The 20,171-nt window shown below is 37.3% G+C and overlaps 2 protein-coding genes across 7 annotated transcripts in view; one reads left to right on the top strand and one right to left on the bottom strand.

The window, feature by feature from the left end:
• Positions 1-1,770, bottom strand: part of LOC122067295 (probable pectin methylesterase CGR3) — a 14,323-nt gene extending 12,553 nt beyond the window's left edge. Inside the window, exons 1-4 of the mRNA XM_042631129.1 lie at positions 1,543-1,770; positions 600-763; positions 346-385; positions 46-87 (exon numbers count right to left, since the gene is read on the bottom strand). Coding sequence (XP_042487063.1) covers positions 46-87; positions 346-385; positions 600-722 — 205 coding nt within the window. The 5' untranslated portion in view covers positions 723-763; positions 1,543-1,770. The remainder of the gene's footprint in view (positions 1-45; positions 88-345; positions 386-599; positions 764-1,542) is intronic.
• A 3,196-nt stretch (positions 1,771-4,966) lies between these two features.
• Positions 4,967-13,367, top strand: LOC122070127 (pentatricopeptide repeat-containing protein At3g12770-like). 6 transcript variants are annotated; one of them, XR_006137673.1, is made up of 3 exons: positions 4,967-6,133; positions 6,300-8,457; positions 12,755-13,367. XR_006137673.1 is itself a non-coding variant. In XM_042634246.1 (3 exons), the coding sequence occupies exon 3, from the start codon at positions 6,574-6,576 to the stop codon at positions 8,314-8,316; it is 1,743 nt and encodes a 580-aa protein (XP_042490180.1). In that variant the 5' UTR covers positions 4,967-5,322; positions 5,975-6,133; positions 6,300-6,573; the 3' UTR covers positions 8,317-9,174. The 6 variants fall into 6 exon arrangements, 5 of the variants coding, with proteins under 5 accessions (XP_042490180.1, XP_042490202.1, XP_042490187.1 ...); XM_042634246.1 differs by lacking the exon at positions 12,755-13,367 and having other exon boundaries at positions 4,967-5,322; positions 5,975-6,133; positions 6,300-9,174; XM_042634268.1 differs by lacking the exon at positions 12,755-13,367 and having other exon boundaries at positions 4,967-5,322; positions 5,630-6,133; positions 6,300-9,174.
• The last annotated feature ends 6,804 nt before the right edge of the window (positions 13,368-20,171 follow it).

Here is a 20,171-nt window from a genome sequence, read left to right as displayed (position 1 = left end):
CCCCCCCCCCCCCCCCCAAAAAAAAAAAAAAATGAACGAACTCACTTTCAGCCTTGATAAGAGCTTCTCTACCTCCACCAAGTCCACCTATAATACAAAAACTCATAAGAATTAATCCCAGCCCAATAGCATGAGGACAAAATATGTATGCTAAATGTAGAGCAGCAGCCATAGTTTGTTCCCCTTGTTAACTAAGGAAGCATGAAGTTAACTTTCCCATTACTTTCCAAGAGCATATAGAATATCATCCTTAACTGAAAACTTATTCTTCTTTTATCAATGTATTTTAGTTTATAAGCCTTTGGACTGTAATGGAAAATGCATGTAACCAAACCCCATACAAACCTGAGCCACTATAAGAATAGCCAATAAGAAGGAAGGCGCCCTGAAAATCAAAACAATACCAAAGTCAGACCATAAAAGCCCATCCCAATAAGTGAATTTCTGCTGACACTGGATATTTAGAAAAGGCAAACATTGATAAGTAATGACTTTCCCCACAGTTGTAATTCCATGTAGATAGCAATTACCTACAGAGATATATTACAAGAAAAATTAAATTAAATGAAAGAAATAACTGAAAGCATAAATAAGAATACCACAAGGACGAGCCCAATTGATAGCAAAGGTGAAGAGCGTGATTTCTGATGCAATGAGTTCACAAATGGAATACTGCCACTGTCTGCAGTGCGTCTGGAGGGATTTACTGGCCTTCGGGACATGGCTGCTGGTCTAAGTAGTGATCAACCCACAAGAATTTAAGCTGCTCGAAAAGTGAAGAAAATTGGGGAAGGGAGGAAAACGTGGAATCAGATCTGAGCTGTCTACATCTATAAAACACATGAAAATAGTCCAAACCTCCAGACAAACTAACAGGCATTAATTCCTATTCCAACCGTACCAAATTAGTACTTCAAAGCTATGAGATAAATGCCATAAATGACCTAAATGGCAAAATAGAATCGAACTATACAGTAATAAATATGAGAAAATTAATAAAAAGTATAAAATCAAATTATCCCAGATCCATGCATCCCAAAATTGTGGGTTTAATCCGGCTGAAAGCTTAAAAATTAGATTGAGAAGAGTCAATTCAAACATGCTTATAGCTTCAGAGTTCAAAAAAGGAAAAAAGTGAACATGAGTCCGAAAAGATCATCAAAGTTCCCAAAGAAAATAAAAAGGAAAAATGCGAACTCTAAATTAGAAAGCTGAATTCTAATAATGGATACGACACTTTTGCGATAAATTTATCACAATCTCTGAACCTCATTGAACAATAAAGCAATTCAGCTCGGAAATTCGAAACACATATTCATGAAAAGAATAAATTCAAACAACTCCCAACAAATCTACAAGCCTAAACAGCTAAATCTATAGAATCCCATATGCAAAACACGTCCGTAAGCAAATTTGAACAGGAAACTCAGTAAAAAGAGAACGGAATCAGCAGATCAATGGAAACATGCAATGAGAGAATCGAAATAAAAGAAAAAATGCATGATTTCAACGTCATATACAAGGGTTTTTCCATTAACTCACCAGTGATCATAAAGAAGGATTTAAGATGAAACTGCTTCACGAAGTAGGAGTTCTAAGTAGCCCGGATCTAGATCTGATCTTCGCAATCTATTCCACTACTATTTTTCAGTTCTCTCGAAAGGCAGAGTACTAAGGACTCTGAGAGGAGATAGAGACTGTAAGAGAATCACTGCTTTCATTTCAATAGCCTCCAATTTCTTCTATTTTGGTCATAGTGAGTTGTGAGCGACTAACTGGTAAATATAAACTTCCGGGGCCCGCAGAGCGAGGGTAGGGATAAACGCGCAAAAAAATTAAGAGAGGTCCGTGTCGGCGCCCACGCAAGGCTTTCAGTGGAGTTTTCAGACGGTCTGATCCTGTCAGTTGGTGGCCAAACGGTCCGACCACATCAGTTGGTGGCATAGTTATCAATTCGGCCGAATAATTCGCGAATTATTCGGCCGAACCGAATTTTAAAGAATTTTATCAAAAATTCGGACCGAATCCGAATTAAAAATAAAATTCTTTAAAATTCGCGACTTTTTCCAAAATGAATATAAATCGCGAATAATTCGGACCGAATCCGAATTAAACCGAATTATTCGGTCCATTTAAACATTATTTAAAAAAAAAAACCAAAAATAAAAAATAAAAAAATAAAAAAACAAATTTTTTTTTTTTAAAAACCCCAATAAGATTTTTTGACCGCTTTTTTGACCGAATCCTTAAATTAATCGTCCGAATTATTCCGAATAATTCTCCGTCCGAATAATTCCCGAATCCGAATTTGCTAACTATGGTTGGTGGCCAAACGAGCCACTTCCATTTAAGTACTTTTCTTTTTGGGAAATTGCGTCCCCTCCCCTATAGTTTGTCAAAATTAAATGTGGGTCTAAAGGTTTGAGTGATTTACACCCCCTCTAACATTGACGGTGTGAATATACTGTTACTTAAATACAACAAAAGACTTTATTACCCATTTAGAGGAGATGATCTTGGTATGAAAAAATCATTATACCCTTTTATACAACAAAATACTTTATTACCACCATTTCTTCTGGTACATGAATACAAAGAAATTGAAAATCATCCCAACAAAAATCCACGAATTGTAGCTCATAGCCGTCGCTGATGGCATCATAGCAGTTTCTCTCATAAGGACTGTAAAGTTAATTAAACGAATCCAAGACTACTTAGGGAATGCTTTGTGCAAAAGCCAAACCAAGACAGAAACTAGGTGATTTCAAATAGCAAAATATCCTGATGTCTAATTGACACCAAATATATATATCACAACGTTCCTTAGAAACATACCAACAATACCTGAAATTGTGGTGGATCAGATGGTTGGATCATTAGAACAACCAATCGATTATGAGGAAGAAAAAAAAAAGCTAGAAAAACAGAGTACAACCTATACTCCTCGAGAAAGTAAAGGAAATGAGACAAATCTTAGTTTCTGTAAAAGGATTTAGAAAATCAAGTTCTTGATAGTGAAACAATTTAATCAAATTTGGAAACAAAATGCTAAGAAGGAATTGAACCGATTTTTTTAAGATTGTAATTTGCAGAGGAAATCAAGAAGAAGTAGAATTACCTCTCTTGGTCTCGAGTCCTCCTCGTCCTCCAAAAAATTCTAATCAATACAAACAAACACCATGACTCCTCCTTCATACGAGAGAGAGAGAGAGAGAGAGAGAGAGAGAGAGAGAGAGAGAGAGAGAGAGAGAGGCTTCGGTCTCGGCTCCTGATGGAAGACAAAAAGAAATGGAAAAGGGATATTTCAATGCAAAGAGAAGACGGCAGTATGAAAGCGAGACATGGTGAAATAACATGTGATGCAACTTCTTCACCAACAAATGCCCAAAACCCTGGATTCATCCCCAAACACATAACATATCAAGTACAGGGGAGGGGTTCACTTACAAAAGTTCGTCGGTGTGAATATGAACCTCGCCAGAGTTGTATGGTTCCTATGTTCTCCGCTCCCCACAAGTTAGCTTCAACTGGATTTGTTCTCCATCTCTGACCTAGTGGAGGTTGCAGTCGAAGGTTGAAGAAGAATGAAGGGATGATTTTGGGTTTTCCTCTTTTGTTGATTTTAAGTGAATGGTATAATAGTAACTTCACTTTTTTATAAGGGTGTTTTCGGCATTAAAATGATGAAGTCACTAACTAACAGTTTAAAATTAACAGTGACTATCGAATTGGACCTAATTGTAAGAATCTTTCAAACTTCATGGGAGGGGGACGTAAATCGCTCAAATCCTTTGACCCACATGTAATTTCGACAAACTACAAGGAAGAAGTGTAATTTTCGTTTTTTTTTTTTTTTTTTTTTTTTTCAATTATCCACTCATTTCAATATATACTAGGTTTAAAAATATGAAATTGGATTATAGATCAATCCGGTCGAATCCAATCCAATTTGAATTAAAATTGATATGGAATCTGAAATAGTCTAGAGACTTGATCAGCCCTAAGCTTGAAGAGCTTTCTCCACCATAGAGAGTGGAGAAGGTGAGAACCAACATGGCACTAGAGAATGATCATAAATCAACTAGAAGGAGGGAAGCAAATAAAGGGAGGCAATACGGGCTGGCTATAAGAAGCAAAGCCCCAACTAGCTTGAGTGGGACTTGTACATCCATAGTTCTAGTTTCCATACAAGGATTGATCCGATTTTTCCATCTCTAACATGTAGCCCCACCTTGCCCCAGAAAAAATAAAAGAAATAACGCTTTAAAAGTTCCTTAAGATTGTATTGATCCAAATCAAGTCAAGTCATTTGTGGACTGCTTTCAAGAGGTAGTCCATTTTATGGGGCTTCTCCTTACACATGAGCGTGCCCCAACTCAAGTGTCAGCCCCTCCAAAGCATATTGGACAATTGATGGTGTAGAAACACAATCATAAAATGATGCAAAAAATAATTGAAAAATAAAAACAAACAATACACACAAAATTTTGAGGTTTGACAAGATTGCCTATGTTATCCTTGAGATGAAACTCTATTTCACTACCAATTGGAAAATAGGGTTACAATGCTTGTTCTCACATCTCTTAGCTTGCTCACAGAGAAAGTAAAACTTCATTACAAATATATAGTGACAAACTTTACCAAAAAGTACAAAATTGCTCTCAGTAAGCTAGTCCCAAATAAAAATTCAAGCAACAAATAATAATAGGGCACACACTCTAATGGACTCAGATCATCTCCAACCGTTGGAACACCCAACATGGATCCAATGGTTATGGTTGGAAGGACCTGGGGTGTTCAACCATATGTTGGGATGTATGTCCAAGTCCTTCCAACCATGTCTTGTTGGATGTCCCAATGACTAGGAGATCTAAATTACACCCAAAGTGTCTCCCAATCGTTTGATATGCGTGGGAGGACTTGAAGCACTTGAGAGGGTCTCATTCCTAAAAAACAATAGGGTTTTTTATTTTTTTTTCGTAGAACAAGTAATAGGGTTGAACAATTGCTAATACAGGGATAAAATTAGAAAGAAAAAAGAAATCCAATAAACAGTAGTGGCCGAAACGATAGATTTGGTCGACCCACTTGGTCTCAAGATAGATCCACCAAGTCAAGTAGTTGAAATTTCCTCCCTCTCCCTTTACCCCCAAAAAAAAAAAAAAAAAAAATTCACTCCCTCTTTATCTTTTCGAACCACACTATCAAAAAGTATTGGGATACATGGGGGTAATGGAGTGTGTGTTTCCTTGATTCCTGTTGATCTGATTCTGCTAAAACAACAAGATGGGTTGCAGTGGATCGTCGCAAAGAAAGGAGACAGTGAGTCTTATCGTATCTGTTTATCTTCAATATTTCAACTAAATAAGTTGAAATTGAAAACGATTTGGTTTTTGACTTCTTTGTTTCATTTATAATTATTTTGTTGCTGAAGTGTGAACGTCGTGTAGTTTCTTTCTACTGAGAAACAGAAGAAACAACTAAAACAATGTGTATGAACAAGCATTCTATGTGTCAATTGATTGCTGAATTTTTTATTGTACCTTGCAAATTACACCCTCTTACGAATTTTCATGGTAATTGTAGAATTCAGTTTGTTGAATGAATCTTTATTGGTTTGTGGTCGAAGTTGTGGCGGAAGAACAAAGGGCAACTTACTCTTGAGGATTGCATATGAGTTGTTCGATGAAATGCTAACATGCATTCTAAAACCAGGAATGCGCTTTAGTCTATAATTATTGGTCAAGAATGCATTCTGCAATCTGAGGATGGGAATGCCTTCAAATCACAGCTTTAAATTTCAAAATACCACTCCAAATCGTTGCATGATGCAGAATTATTCGGTCAAACTCAACCTGTCCTTTCCTTCAACTAATTTGAGAAACTAGAAACCAATGTTACTCAATACCTTGTTCTTTTTTGTCCTATTGCCACTAATTTTACGCTTTTGTTTTTTGGACATCCTTCCTTCCAGATCCAAATTTTAGCTGGGTTTTTGTGCTCAAGAAATTTGGACATCCTACCATGGAGAACTTCTTTGTGGGCACTTTAGGACCAACATTAGAGATATATTCAGGGTTCTTTTGCAGATGGGGGTCGTCTCGACTACTGTGCTCAAATTCCCGTCCTCAAGGTCTGAATTCTCTCTCTCAATTTGTCTTCCCTTCCCCCCCCCCTCCCACCTTTAATCGCTTACAATGGATCAAGTATCAATTTTCTTTTGGTTGCTCCGGCTTTGGCCTTCTATCAGCCTTTTGCTTGTCGAGTAGTTTGTTCACTTTGGCACTTTCTCCTTCCAGCGAGTTTTTCTCCGTCAAACTCATGGAAGACTCAAAGGCGACTAATGCCCAGTACCGACTGACTGATGAGCCATTGATCAAGATTTTGGGTTTGCAGACCATTTTGGTAATTGGTCAGTCGCTGTTGTGTAAGACTGATTAGGCCCGAGCCCACAACAGCATTGCAATTAAACCCTAATTCAGAGGGGTTAAAACTAGGTTAATGTCTTTGTATTATTGGTCTAGCATGAGCTACTTGTAACTGAAGAGGTGAATACAAAGCTTTCTGCTTCTTATGCTTCCACTGATCACCCAAAGAGCTGGGTTTCTCAATCTCCTAAGGTCCACGCTCCCACCATCATTTACACACGTTCGTCGACTTTGTACAACAGATTCACATGTCTGCAACTCCTACACTCGCATTCTTCAATGCCACCCAGGAATTCGCACTATCGAGCAAGTTCATGCCCGTGTCCTCGTTGAAGGATCTTCTCAAAACAGTTTCTGCGCAACCCATCTCGTCAAGTCCTATGCCAAGACAGGAAACATCCATGCCGCCCACCTGGTCTTTGGGTCGGTCCCCAAGAAGACCGTTTTCCTCTGGAACGCAATTATACGGGCTTGTAGCGGGAATGGATTGTGGTTGGAGATCACCCAGTTATACAGGCAGATGGAAGAGGAAAGAGTTGAACCTGATAGTTACACTCTCCCCTTTGTGATAAAGGCCTTTGCTTTTCTACACTCCCTCGAAGAAGGAAAGAGAATGCACAGTCTAGCAAATCAAACTGGGCTGTTGAGTAATCTCCATGTGGCAACTGCTTTGATTGAAATGTATTTGGAATTTGATGAGGTCAACATCGCACGTAAGATTTTCGACGGAATGCTGGAACGGGATGTCGTCACTTGGACTTCCATGATTTCTGGTTATGTTGATTCGGGAAATCATATGGAGGCCCTGAGTATTTTCAGAGAAATGAGAATTGGGGATGATAAACCCAACTGGGTTACAGTTCTTTGCCTGATTCCAGCTTGTCATCATTCAATACATGCTTTCGTAACAAAGTCAGGCTTGGATTTCTATGTGGAAGTGGAGACGGCGATCCTTGATATGTACGCAAAAGGTGGAGATGTTGTGACAGCCCGTAGTTTGTTCGACAGGATCCCCGAAAGGAGTTTGATTTCCTGGACTGCAATGGTTAGTGGATATTCACAGAATGGATATGCCCACGAAGCACTTTTGCTATTTCAACAAATGATGAAAGTGGCACATCTTAAACCAGATGTCATTATTACAGCAAGCGCTCTTCAAGCCTCTGCGCAACTTGGTTCACTGGGTTTTGGAGAGATGATGCATGGCTACATCATTCGAGTTGGGGCCCAAATCCAACTGCTGGTTGGAACAGCTTTGGTAGACTTGTACGCAAAATGTGGAAGCATAAGTGCTGCACAAATGGTATTTGACGAGATTGACAATCCGAATATGATAGCATGGAGTACACTGATTGCAGCGTATGGGCATCATGGGCTTGGTTCTAAAGCACTTGATCTTCTTGGGCAGATGAAGCAAAATGGTTTTGTGCCTGATGAAACTGCATTCGTTAGCGTTTTATCTGCCTGTAGTCATTCGGGCCTTGTTCATGAAGGGCTGGAACATTTCGCATCAATGGTGCAAACATACAAATTGTTACCCAAAACAAAGCACTATGCGTGCATGGTAGATCTTCTGGGTCGAGCAGGCCTTGTGGACGAGGCATGCAATCTTATCAAAACAATGCAGGTTGAGCCAGATGCAAATGTATGGGGAGCCCTGCTCTCTGCATGCAGAGCGAAAGGAAATGCTAGCATTGCTGAGTTTGCATTTAGGAGACTGCTTGAGCTAGAGCCTGATAATGTAGAATATCATGTGCTCTTGGCTAATATATATGCAGGATGTGGGAGATGGGATGAGGCGTCTAAGCTAAGGTCTGTTTCAGGGAGGAAGGGCGAGAGGAAAACACCAGGATGCAGCTCTGTACAAGTGAACTGTGATAGCAATTGATTTGTCACTGGCAATCAAATAACATATATTCCAACACTGAGATGATCCAGTCTGCTAATGAAGCATGCAAAGGATTTCTAGTGAGACACTTGGCCTCGTCTATATGATGGTGATCATGTTGAAGAATGACACTGAATATAGGTCTCTTATCCGAACTTAACTATGATGCTTATATGGGACCATGCTAGTTTCATGTATTTTTTCTTTCTAATTTCTGAATCCATGAAGTTTAAAATTCGTATGTACATTCCATTCAAGGTACATGCCCTGTTAGCTCACATATAAATGAACTTGACATAAACTAACACAAAACGATTTGAGCTTGCAATGAAATTTTGCAGCCTACACTATCAATAAGGCACCCATCAAATTTTCTAAGCATAGAAAAATAGCATAATTTTGTATCACATATTGTCCTCCAGAAGAAAGGTATGAAAATGGCCTCGTGGCTAGGGTTGCGGTGTCCTCATCCAGCTGCTGCACAGTCTACTCGAGCTCCCGCACATCATCTTGATGCAGATACGGCTGACCTTTCCTGGTTGGACCAACATAATTGATTTTGGAAGCCAAGAGCCAAGAAGAACTCAGCCTAGGGTTTTGGTCCAACAAGGGCTGGAAATAAAATTAATAGTTTACTTAGCATTTTATTTCATGTTTTTACTTTCCAGACTTGAACATAGGAGTAGGATTTATTTCCTTGCTTTGGTTTCCTTTTTATGGTTGTTTCCTAGTTTAGGTTAGTTTCCATTTCAGCTAAGTTTCTAATTATGTCTTTACTTTCTTATATATTGATTGTAACCGATGGACAAACCAGAGTGATTTTTTATTATTGAATGAAGATGTTGAGTTTGTGCACCAGTGTAGTGTGTGATTCTGCTTCTTTCTCCTCTCTATTATGATTTCCCCCTTCTTCCCTAAGGTTCTCCATCAACTTGGTATCAGAGCCAAAGGATCCTATTCCTTCCCTATCTTTCTTCTTCCCTTTCCCCTTTCTCTGTTTCGGTTCTACAGAAATTGAGAAAAAAAAAAGTCACTGTTGGAGAAGTCAACCGAAACCCCAACCCCACCCATTGTGCGACCTCTCTCTTCCCTCCTTTCATCTCTTGCTGCCAAACGACAGCAACAGAGAACACAAAAAAAAAAAAAAAAAAAAAAAAAGAGTTTCTGTTGTAAAACAGAGAAGTCGGAAAGTCTTTTTTGCAGGGTTTGAGTAACAAAAAAAAAAAAAAGAAAAGAAAGAAGAAGGCGATGAGAAGAAGAAGAATAAAGAAGAAGGTGCAGCGAAATAGAAGTCGAAGAAGAAGAAGAATCAGAGAAGAGAGTGAGACACGAGACTCCTACCTGTTCTGGAGCTCTCGCTGCAGTCACCTTCGAAGACTCAACCTCACCGTTGTTCATCCAAACGTCTTCCCCTTCCGTCACCGATGTCCTCTGGTTCCATCGCAAAGTCTCTAGTTTGTCGGTTTACGGTACCTTACCAAACCCAAATCACTTTTATTCTTTCTATTTTTTTTTTTCTCTTTTCCTTATTACCCCACTTTACTTATTTTTGTTTATTTCCCATACTACCCTTCCCATTATCAATTATCTCTTTCTATGCTATATTCTCTCTTAATTCCAATTGTACCCCTGCCTCCTACACGTGACATCCTTTGTGGTTTAATTTGAACTTCTAAGAAAATTACAATTCTGCCCTCCCTTAAAAAAAAAAAAAAAAACACACACACATACACACACAAAGAGATAATTACCATTCTGCTATTCTCCTTTAAGTTTCTATTTATTTGCTATTTTGCCATTACTCTTTGAGCGCTATTTTGTTAATCATCACTATGGTAGCCAATAGTGAAGTTGTTCAACAGTTGAACTCTTATAAAGGAGAAACGGATACAAAAATTGATGCTCTCACTACCATGGTCACGTCCCTTAACACAATGGTGGAATCTATGTAAGTTTCTATGGGATCCATGCAAGTTTCTATTGATCGTTTGGTGGCAGCGGATAAAGAAAAGAGTCCCATTCAATATATTTTTCCAACACCACTCCACAGGATCCGTCAGTATCACTACCACCACCGCCACCACTTCATACACCACCACCACCACCACCACCACCTCCACCACCATATGGAACTGGTAGACATGATGATGGAGTAGAAAGAACAGCAAAATTGGATGTCCTTGATTTTTATGGAGACAACAATTCAGAACTGTATCTTGACTGGATTCACATCTTAGATACATTATTCAGATGGTACGGGTTGACTGAGGCTCGAAAGATCTTATTTGCAGAGGCCAAACTAAAAGGTATGGCCCGAGTTTGGTGGATCAAGCAACAACAACAAAACCGAACCCGAGGCATTGGTTTAGTCACTACTTGGGTTGAAATGCATGAAGTCATGAACCGGAGATTCCTGCTTTTTTATTACAAGCAACGCATGCATCTCAGGTTTGCACATTTGAAACAGGAGAATTTGACCGTTGAAGAATATGCTACGAGATTTTATTATTCGGCCACTCATTCTGATTTTGAGTGGGATGAAGAAGTCTTAGTGGCACAATTTCGTAATGGTTTGCACCCTCAACTTAGTGCTGCCCTTGCATCTAGTTGACTGCCTACCATGGAAGATGTTGTGCAAGTAGCGTATCAAGTTAAGGAAAGTCTGAAACGCCCATACAATTGGAGAAATTTTGCAAATACTTTTCCTCGAGGTACTAGTTCCATTCTGCAACAGCCTCCTACCCAAGAAAGGTCATCTAGCAAACCACAGGCTAGTACTACATCTATGGCCTCTTCACGACCTAGTCAGCCGTATTCTCCATCTCGACATGTTTCTGAAATGTCATCTTCACGGCCTACTCTTCCATACTCACCCCCTCGGCGTGGTTCAGATAAACCTTCTGATTCTTCAAAATTTACATTTCAATGCTACTCATGCCATGGATTTGGACATATCAGTGCTCAATGTCCCAGCCGTTTGGTTGCTTTTATTGATAAGGATCCTCTTGTACCATATATTCCTGAAGAGCAACTTGGTTCTGACACAGTTGATGTAAGAGAAGAGCGTGCACTAGGTGAAGTCAATGACATCTCAGTGATGAAGACCAACACCTTTTTTATGTCATTCGTCATTTGTTGACCACTCAGAAAGCCAATGATAATGAAGATTGGTGCCACAATAATATTTTCCAGACTCGTGTGAAGTGCAATGACTAGTTGTTAACCTTGGTCATTGATGGAGGTAGTTGCACTAATGTTGTCTCTGAAGACGCTGTTCGTAAGCTTGGATTGAATACAGAACCACATCCAAATCCTTACAAGGTTGCTTGGGTGAACAACACTAATCTCAAAATCACAGATAAGTGCTTCGTCATATATTCTATTGGTGGATTTAAGGATACAATCAAATGTGATGTCCTCCCTCTGAAGGTGTGCCATATCCTTCTTGGTCAACCTTGGTTGTTTGTCAAAAAAGTATAGCATTGTGGCTATGCTAATACCTATGCTTTCAAGCATTCCAACAAGACTATGAAGTTTCATCCTGCCAAAGATCTCCCTGAAATTAAGTTCAAGAAGATGGTGGGATCGTTCCTCATTCAGCGTATTCCTTCAGATGGTCTCCTCTGTCCTTTCCCTAACTCGACGGAGTCGAGTTCTTTTCAAAGGAGGAGAGTTGATGTCGATACGGCTGGCCTTTCCTGGTTGGACCAGCATAATCGGCTTTTGAAGCCAAGAGCCAAGAAGAACTGGTTCAACCCAAGGTTTTGGTCCAACAAGGGTTGGAAATGAAATTAATAGTTTACTTAGTATTTTATTTCATGCTTTTATTTTTCAGACTTGAACGTAGGAGTAGGATTTATTTCCTTGCTTTGGTTTCCTTTTTATTGTTGTTTCCTAGTTTAGGCTAGTTTCCATTTCAGTTAAGCTTCTAATTCTATGTCTTTACTTTCCTATATATTGACTGTAACCGATGGATAAACCAGAGTGGTTTTTTATTATTGAATGAAGATGTTGAGTTTGTACACCAGTGAAGTGTGTGATTCCGCTTCTTTCCCCTCTCTATTCTGATTTCCCCTTTCTTCCCTTAGGTTCTCCATCACATTTGAGTAGCCCAACTAACACATAAAGGTGGAAATCTTGAATCTCACATACTTGCGAGAGAGATTTATCATATCTAACACTATTCGATTCAGTTAGGAACAAACATCTGATCCTGTCAATTTGGAGTTTTCATTCTATCAAAAGGCACATTCCACATCAGTAAATTTAGACTGTATCCGTTAATTTCATCTAGTACAGAACATTTAATTATTTGAAGGAAACTGTCTGTTTGGAGAAGTTCACATGTGCTACAGTCAAACTTTTTACTTGTTGCATACAAACTAGTACTAAAAAATGATTTGTTTAGCAATGTAACAAGTTCTCTTCTTTCTTAAAGGGGAAAGCACTAGCAGGAGTTCCTCCAGTATAGTTGGCTTGCAACATATGGGTGTTTCAACTATCTTGGCACTTTTTCAAACTGTACAAACTCTTTAAGCCAGAAGATTCAACTACAGGCCACCAGTTGGAAAGACCAACTAAAATTGATCAATTCAGTTAAGGAGTAATCACTTTGGACACCTTGTTTATGACTACTGCTTCCCAATTCCAATATGTTGAAACTTCATGACATGCACTAGAGTTCAACTGTTGCACCAGCTTCCTCGCATTGTGGTTTTCTCCATTTACAATCTAGGCTCCCCCTTTCTTCTGTTTTCTGTATCTTTAGTTTCTCATCAGTAAGGTACAACATGTCTTGCAAGACAACTACCTGTGATAGCAGATTTTCCACACATTGAAGACCACAAGAATCAGTCTGGATAAGGCACAGTTTTCCAGTCTTCAGAGGACTCTCCTAGGCTATGGTTGGTTGCAAGGAGAACGCAAATAATGTGAGGTAAAGGAAAATTCACTTTTGAGAGGAAATTTTTTGGGTGTTTGGTTTGTGGGGAAATATATTTTACATGGATAATAAATTTCACTTGTAAATTATTATTACTATTTTTATTTCCCCAACTAATCTGTTGGGCAGGGCCAGCCTCAGTCGGGCCTAGTCAGGCGTAGTGGGCCTGTACCGTTGCACAGTGGCCTACCTATTTAAGGAATGTGTCGAGCTCGGTTGGGCTGGATAATTATCACCATCTAATAGCTTGAAGAAACTGCCTATTCTGCCAAGTACTTGTAACTTAAAAAATAAAAAAATTAATCCACCATTTCCTTTGTGAACTTTGTTCTAAAAAAAATGAGCACAATCCTTTTGGATTTATCATTAAAGTGAAGATAATTAAGTACCCAAAATCATAATATTTACTATCTGAATATTTACCTTCCTTGAAAGTGGAAAACTTCCCTTTATTTCCTAGACTCACCAATTAAACTCAAGTTATAACATACTTGGTATGAATTGAACACTGTTTTCAGCTGAATCTGAATGCTCTTTCTCTTATATTCTAAGGGAACAGAATCATGTTGCCGACTCCCTTGCCCGCAAGGCCCTATCTCAGACCCGCGAGATAGTTTGGTCACTTGCCACTCCTTGGCTTTTAGAGATATGTGACTCCAAAGCTTCAGCTATTTCACATCAATCTCAGTTAATCTGTTCTCTACTAAACAAAATTGAACACTGTTTTCAGCTGTAAGAAATGCTTCAAGCATTTAAATACCAACCACGTCCACATCAGTTATGAACCACAACTTAGTGATCCTCAGGTTTTCTGATTCGTAAATTCAATACCACATTATTCCTAGTTAAGGGTGTTAATCGGTTCGTAATCAATTTATCGGTTAGGTTTCAGTTCAGCTCAAGATGTTATGGGTATAAATTAAAAGTGAACCAATTAATAATTAATTCTTAGTTTTAAAATCAAAATCGAACCGATTTTTATGATGATTCACAAAGATATGTAAACGAATATGAAATGCATATTTTCACATGTCCATATCAATTAGATTGTTTTATAGTATTTTAGCTTCGTTGGTGAGCGCCAAATGATTTACCAAAAAAAAAAAAAAGGTGAGTGCCTAATAAGATGTGATGCCCCAAGGTAGTTAACCTTACTCACTCTAGGCTTTATTAAAGAGAAGTTTACCCATCTAGGGTCATTAATGTTGAAATGAACAATACTCTCTCAACACCATCTGAAAATCAAATCCCTTGGCCATGGTTGAAGGAAAACCTTTTTCTAATTAAAAATGTACATTACCTTTAGGACAAAGAAGGATTGTTTCTGTTAGGGGTGAAAGTTTGGCCCTGACAATCCGAATCCGCCTTGGCCTACCTGTAGAAACGCAACCCTAAAACGATGTAGAAGATAATAGAAAAAACAGAACAAACAATGCACATAGATTTACGAGGTTCGACAAGGTTGTCTACATCCCTGGTGAGATGAGATTCTGCTTCATTATCAATGGAGAATAGGGTTACAACGCTCATCCCTCACACCTCTCAGTATTGCTTGCACTACAGATAAAGAAACCCTCGCTACAAATATATAGCGAAAAAACCCTAATCCAAAAAGTACACAATTGCCCTCAAATAAAAAATTCGAGGCGCTGCACCGTCTTGCCTGTTGAGGTGTTGTACCAGTACTCCCTGGGTTAAACTTTGATGGAATACAAGAAATCATACACCAACACTACCTTCCTAAACAGGGCTTGGGCTAGGTTTTTTGACCTTGAGGGTGGGTTAGGGCTAAAAAACCCCAACCCTGGGTCAGGGTTGAATCGATTCAACCCGGCTCAAAATTTAACCCTTAATTTTTATATTAGAATTTAGGGCTCCTGTTGGCATTTCATTTTTATATAAGTTTTTAAGGTATATGATATGAATGGAAAAAACAAGTCAATCAAGATTATTCCAACCATTGCAGAAGCCAGGGTCAATCCAACCCAATCCAACTCAGCCTAGCCTGACTCAACCCAATCCAATTTGGCCTTGATAGGGTCAATTTGGGCTGAGTTGGGCTTGTATGAACCTAGCAAGGTTGGGTTTGAACATAAACCCGACAATTTTGGGTTGGACCTAGATTGAATTTTGAAAACCTAAAGTTAGATTAGAGTTTTAAAAAACTCGGCCAATCCGACTCTGTTTTACCCCTAGTTTCATTCAATTACATCTATTCAACTTTTTCGATTATCTACCCACTACCATTAACGTTATGATCGTCACTTTCTTAACATGACCACACCGAAAAGTAGCTTATAGGAGTTATCTTTTCTGCTTCGTCAACTTGGATGGTGACCATGTGACATGTCCTTATAAGTAATGCCAAAATCAAATTGCACAGCTATCATTTTGCATACGTAAGATGATGTTGGAGGTTTGATTTATTTCTATAATCATAGTAATCGGATTCCAATTTGTCATATAAATAAATAAATAAATAAATAATACGAGAGGAAAAGAACATTTCTTTATCGTGTAGACCTTGAGCTCAGACATAAAGGGTGGTCAAATAACATGGGTTGAAATCGTCTGCAATTTCGATCTTATACAATTTTGTAAAATACCACCTTTAGGGGATGACACGTGTATTGATACTAATACAATGGTCCAGATCTGGTATAACTAATAAAACCTTAAATCAGTGAAGAGGCATTTGAATCAGATCTGGATCATTGCATTGGTATCAATACACATGTCACCCCCTGAAGGTGGTATTTCACGGAATTATACGAGATCGGAATTGCAGACGATTTTTTTCTCCCAAATAACACACTTATTGCACCCTTATTGATGCTTATGTGCTTTTCATCATTGGTCCTTGTGTGCCCCTTTATTAATCATTCATGCCTATCGTAATCAAGGAGCATTATTTCCCAAAAAAATTATATTCAACTACGAAAATAGGAAATCTACAGCATTGTCTTACTTCGCTTTAGTAGCCAAGATATGAGTTGGAGTAATTATATATCCTTCTTGAGTCAAATGATTTTAAAACAATAAGAAGAAATAAAATAAATAAATAAATAATAAAGGGTAGAAACAGCTGAATCCAAAGCAAGATTCTAATTAGAGAAGAAGAAACACCCAAAAATCACAGCATTCCACAACATGATATTATTATCTTGAGGAGCTCCACTGATCCCCTCATGGGGATCTTGCTGCAACCTTTTGAAATCCCTCATCAGCCTCTTCCTCATCGGTATTGACATTGATCCCTTTCGTCAGAATTTCAAATACTTTTTCCTACAGGGTTCCTTGTAGGCACCTCACACGAGAAACAATTTCAAACACTCACCCACAAGTAGGCTCAACCTTCATTTGCATTCGGACTCCACACCAAAGCAGTTGGGAAGAAAGAAAGGATTGCAAGAGTCACGCATGGCCAAAGTTAGAGAGGGTTGTCGTTAGAGGGATGAGAGAGAGAGAGAGAGAGAGAGAGAGAGAGAGAGAGAAAGAAAAAGAGTTGAGAGAGAAGGAAAGCTGAGGAAAAAGAAATGCATATATAGTAGGACATCTTTGACATGAAATTAGTTAGCTTTCATAGAGGAAACATAGACAATCTTACCCAATTTGATAGATTCATCTATTTTAGTTGAGAAAGATAAAAGTCAAAATATTTATTTTATTTTTTATAATATAGAAAATTATGTTTACCTAATTGACCTTTAAAAAAACTTTAAATCATATATTTTTAAGTATATAAAGATATGTTGAGGGTATTTTTCTCAAGTGAAAGATTAATCACAAAGTATGAGTACATACACTTATATAATAGTATGAAGTATGATATGATATATTATTAATAATATGCATAATTTAGAAAATATCTAGATTAACACAAATATTTGTCATTTGACTATATATATATTATTGATAATTCATAATATGCACAATTTAGAGGATATCTAGATTAACACAAAGATCTGTCATGTGACAAAGTGGATATGGCTGCACTAGTGACTCTCAAAGGTCAAGCCTTTACCCAAATTGGCATTGACTAACTTGCAAAATTCATGACTATGAAGATGATGCATCCAAATAAATGAGAGAGTATATGATAGAATTTGAGCATGAAATTTGACACATAATCAATTGAGACTATTCTTTAATCATCCAAAGGTTAGAACTGTTGCATCATCATTCTAGTCTGTTTCAGTTCATAGAGGTCTCTAAAAATCAAAACCAATACCAAGCCAATAAGGAGTTTGATCGGTCGATTTATTTAATTTAGTCAGTTTTAATTAATCTGAGAAAAAAGTTCTTGATTTTGCTTGCTTAGTTGAAAGTGGAAGTTCTAAAAAATGGAGAAAACAGAAGAACCAATTCAAAAAGCAATTGTTGGATAGATCTCAAGCCATCAGGTGACCAAATTGGATATGGGGATCACACTCGTAAAACAATCATCATGATAATGAACAGTACTATGACTTGTTGAAAGTCTTAAGTGATTAATTTTATGTGGCTGACAAAAATTAAAGCATTTTAGTATTTTTGAAACCAATCTAGAAAGACTCTTTTTTTCATTCACTCTACAGGAAAACCAAAAAGGCGCATTAGTGGATCTTTTTACATACATAGACACAAACCCAGCTTCTGCGAACTGTATATAATCTACGAAGAGAAATTGGTTTTTCTTAGGGAAGAAAACGATGAAGAGTATATGGAAGATGAAAGGGGATAATGGTTGCTAAGATGAAAGAGAAAGGAGGAAGTGTGAGAGGATGGTTTGGAAAGATGTTCATAGACAACACGGCTAACCATGAACCTCATGTTCTTGGGAGAAGCTATCATCATCGGTTGCTTCAGTGAAGGTAATGAGGAACTTGGCAAAAATATGAATTGGACATTTGTTTTAGTCAGAAGGGTACAACAATCACTTAAACTACTCACTTAACAGGGACTTATGGCACTGAGTCTGAGTATAATTTGGTACTATGCAGGGAGTTTCCCTAACAATTGCATTCTCTAGGGGGTGGCGTTGTAAATTACCCTAACAAATATGAAATTTGATAGTGACTTTACATTTTTCAGGGAGAGGGTTCCCCGCATTGTCAGTGCAGGGGAATTTCCTACACCACATCAGTAGTGGTCTAAATAACAACATCATTAACATGGGCCCACTTGAATAGGGAAGAAGACGAAAAATTAATAAAACCCCATATAATAGAAGGTGTATGCTCCATTCAATTGGTTGATTGAGAAACTTTTTCACATATTAAATATAAAAAAAGAGAGAGAATAAATAAAGGGAAAATCTTGTTGTAACCAATGTTGGTAAAAAAACAAGTTGTGACTGTACTCTCATTTTTTTTTTTTTTCTCTCTCCTCTCTTCATGAGCTTAAAAACAAGATTTGAGAAACTTATATACTTGTTTTGTAACTTTTAAAATGATGAGGAGAATCCTTAGAGAGGTCTCGATACCTCACCAATTAGCCATGTGGGCTAGAATTGAATTAACCTCTGCCATTCTAGTTGTAATCCTTCATCTCTTCTTTAACATATGTATATTTCCTTTTAGCAAACAAATGAAGTTAAATTCTATCAATTCACATTTCTACTTGAAAAATATGAAGCTTTTAATAATGCCATAATGATAAGTCATTTTCAAATTATATTGAATAATTATTTCTTACCTTTATATTAAATAACTTTTAAGAATAAGACAATGATCATTTGAAAAAAGATTACTTCTCACATCATTATACAACAAAATGCACCCATAAATAAAGGATAAAGAAAAAAAAAAAAAAGGCAAGTGGCATGATCCATAAATAAAGTAAGGACAAACTAGAAAGGCAAGATTGCCACCACAAATAAATAAAGGATAAACAAAAAATTAGGGTAAGTGATAACAAGACTCTGTCACAAAACGCCAGTCAAATAAGATTTAGTCATTTTATCTGAGTAGCTATTAACTCGGAAAATCTACCTATTTTTTAAAATACAATCAAACCAACTTAATTACCAATGTAACCGATTCGATGGAATAAGTAAATGAATAAATATGAAAGTAGAAGTGTATATTGAAGAATAAAAACTTTTAACTTGCTAAAGGCAAACGATTTTGTTTATGAATGATATTTTCTATAGACTTGAAAAATGGTGGATGAAATGGAGGGTCACATCTAGAGTGTTTTGTGATTGATGTATTCATTTGAAGCTCAAAACAAAATTTATATGGTCGAAATAAGGATGTTACGGTGGATGAATGGTAAAAAAAAAAAAAAAAAAAAAAAAAGTCCCACCTGGGTATTGCCTCTATTTATGATAAGTTGCGTGAAGCTCATCTAAGGTGCCATGAACATGTGCTGTGGAAGTCTTCGAATACCCCAATTCATAAGGAGTTATTTATTTCCAATTGAAATAACTAAAAGAACTAGAAAAGTACGCCCAAGATAATCATAAAAGAAGTGGTAAAAAATGACATATATAGCTTATGATTTAGGACCAAAATCTTGTATATTTTTTATAAGAGTGGATTAAGAGGAATATGATCCATGTAAGACCCCATTTAGTTTGGATAAGGTTGAATAAGTACAAGTAAATAATTATATTTTTACTTTAAATCGGAATAAAATCGGCATTGATAAAATTTCTAACTTCGAAGAGAGATTACGTCATAAGATCTATTAACGAATCATTTAATCACATGTGTTTATATTATTAAATATATTTCTAATGTTATAGAATAAAATTCAATGATATGTGATCCCTTCATTTTTTTTTTTTTTTTATGACTGAACCACGTCGAATTACTAGGTATTCTAGAAGGCAAGGCGAATCGAGTATGAATGTCAAGTTTTTCCAACATGAATCTCTCATCTTTCATCTTTCATCTTTCATCTCGTTTTACCAGAAAAAAAAAAAAAA

This window comes from Macadamia integrifolia, chromosome 2 (genome assembly GCF_013358625.1).
Source record: "Macadamia integrifolia cultivar HAES 741 chromosome 2, SCU_Mint_v3, whole genome shotgun sequence".
Taxonomy (NCBI): domain Eukaryota; kingdom Viridiplantae; phylum Streptophyta; class Magnoliopsida; order Proteales; family Proteaceae; genus Macadamia; species Macadamia integrifolia.
Note: the sequence above shows the minus strand (reverse complement) of the source record. Positions and strands in the feature narration are given on the sequence as shown.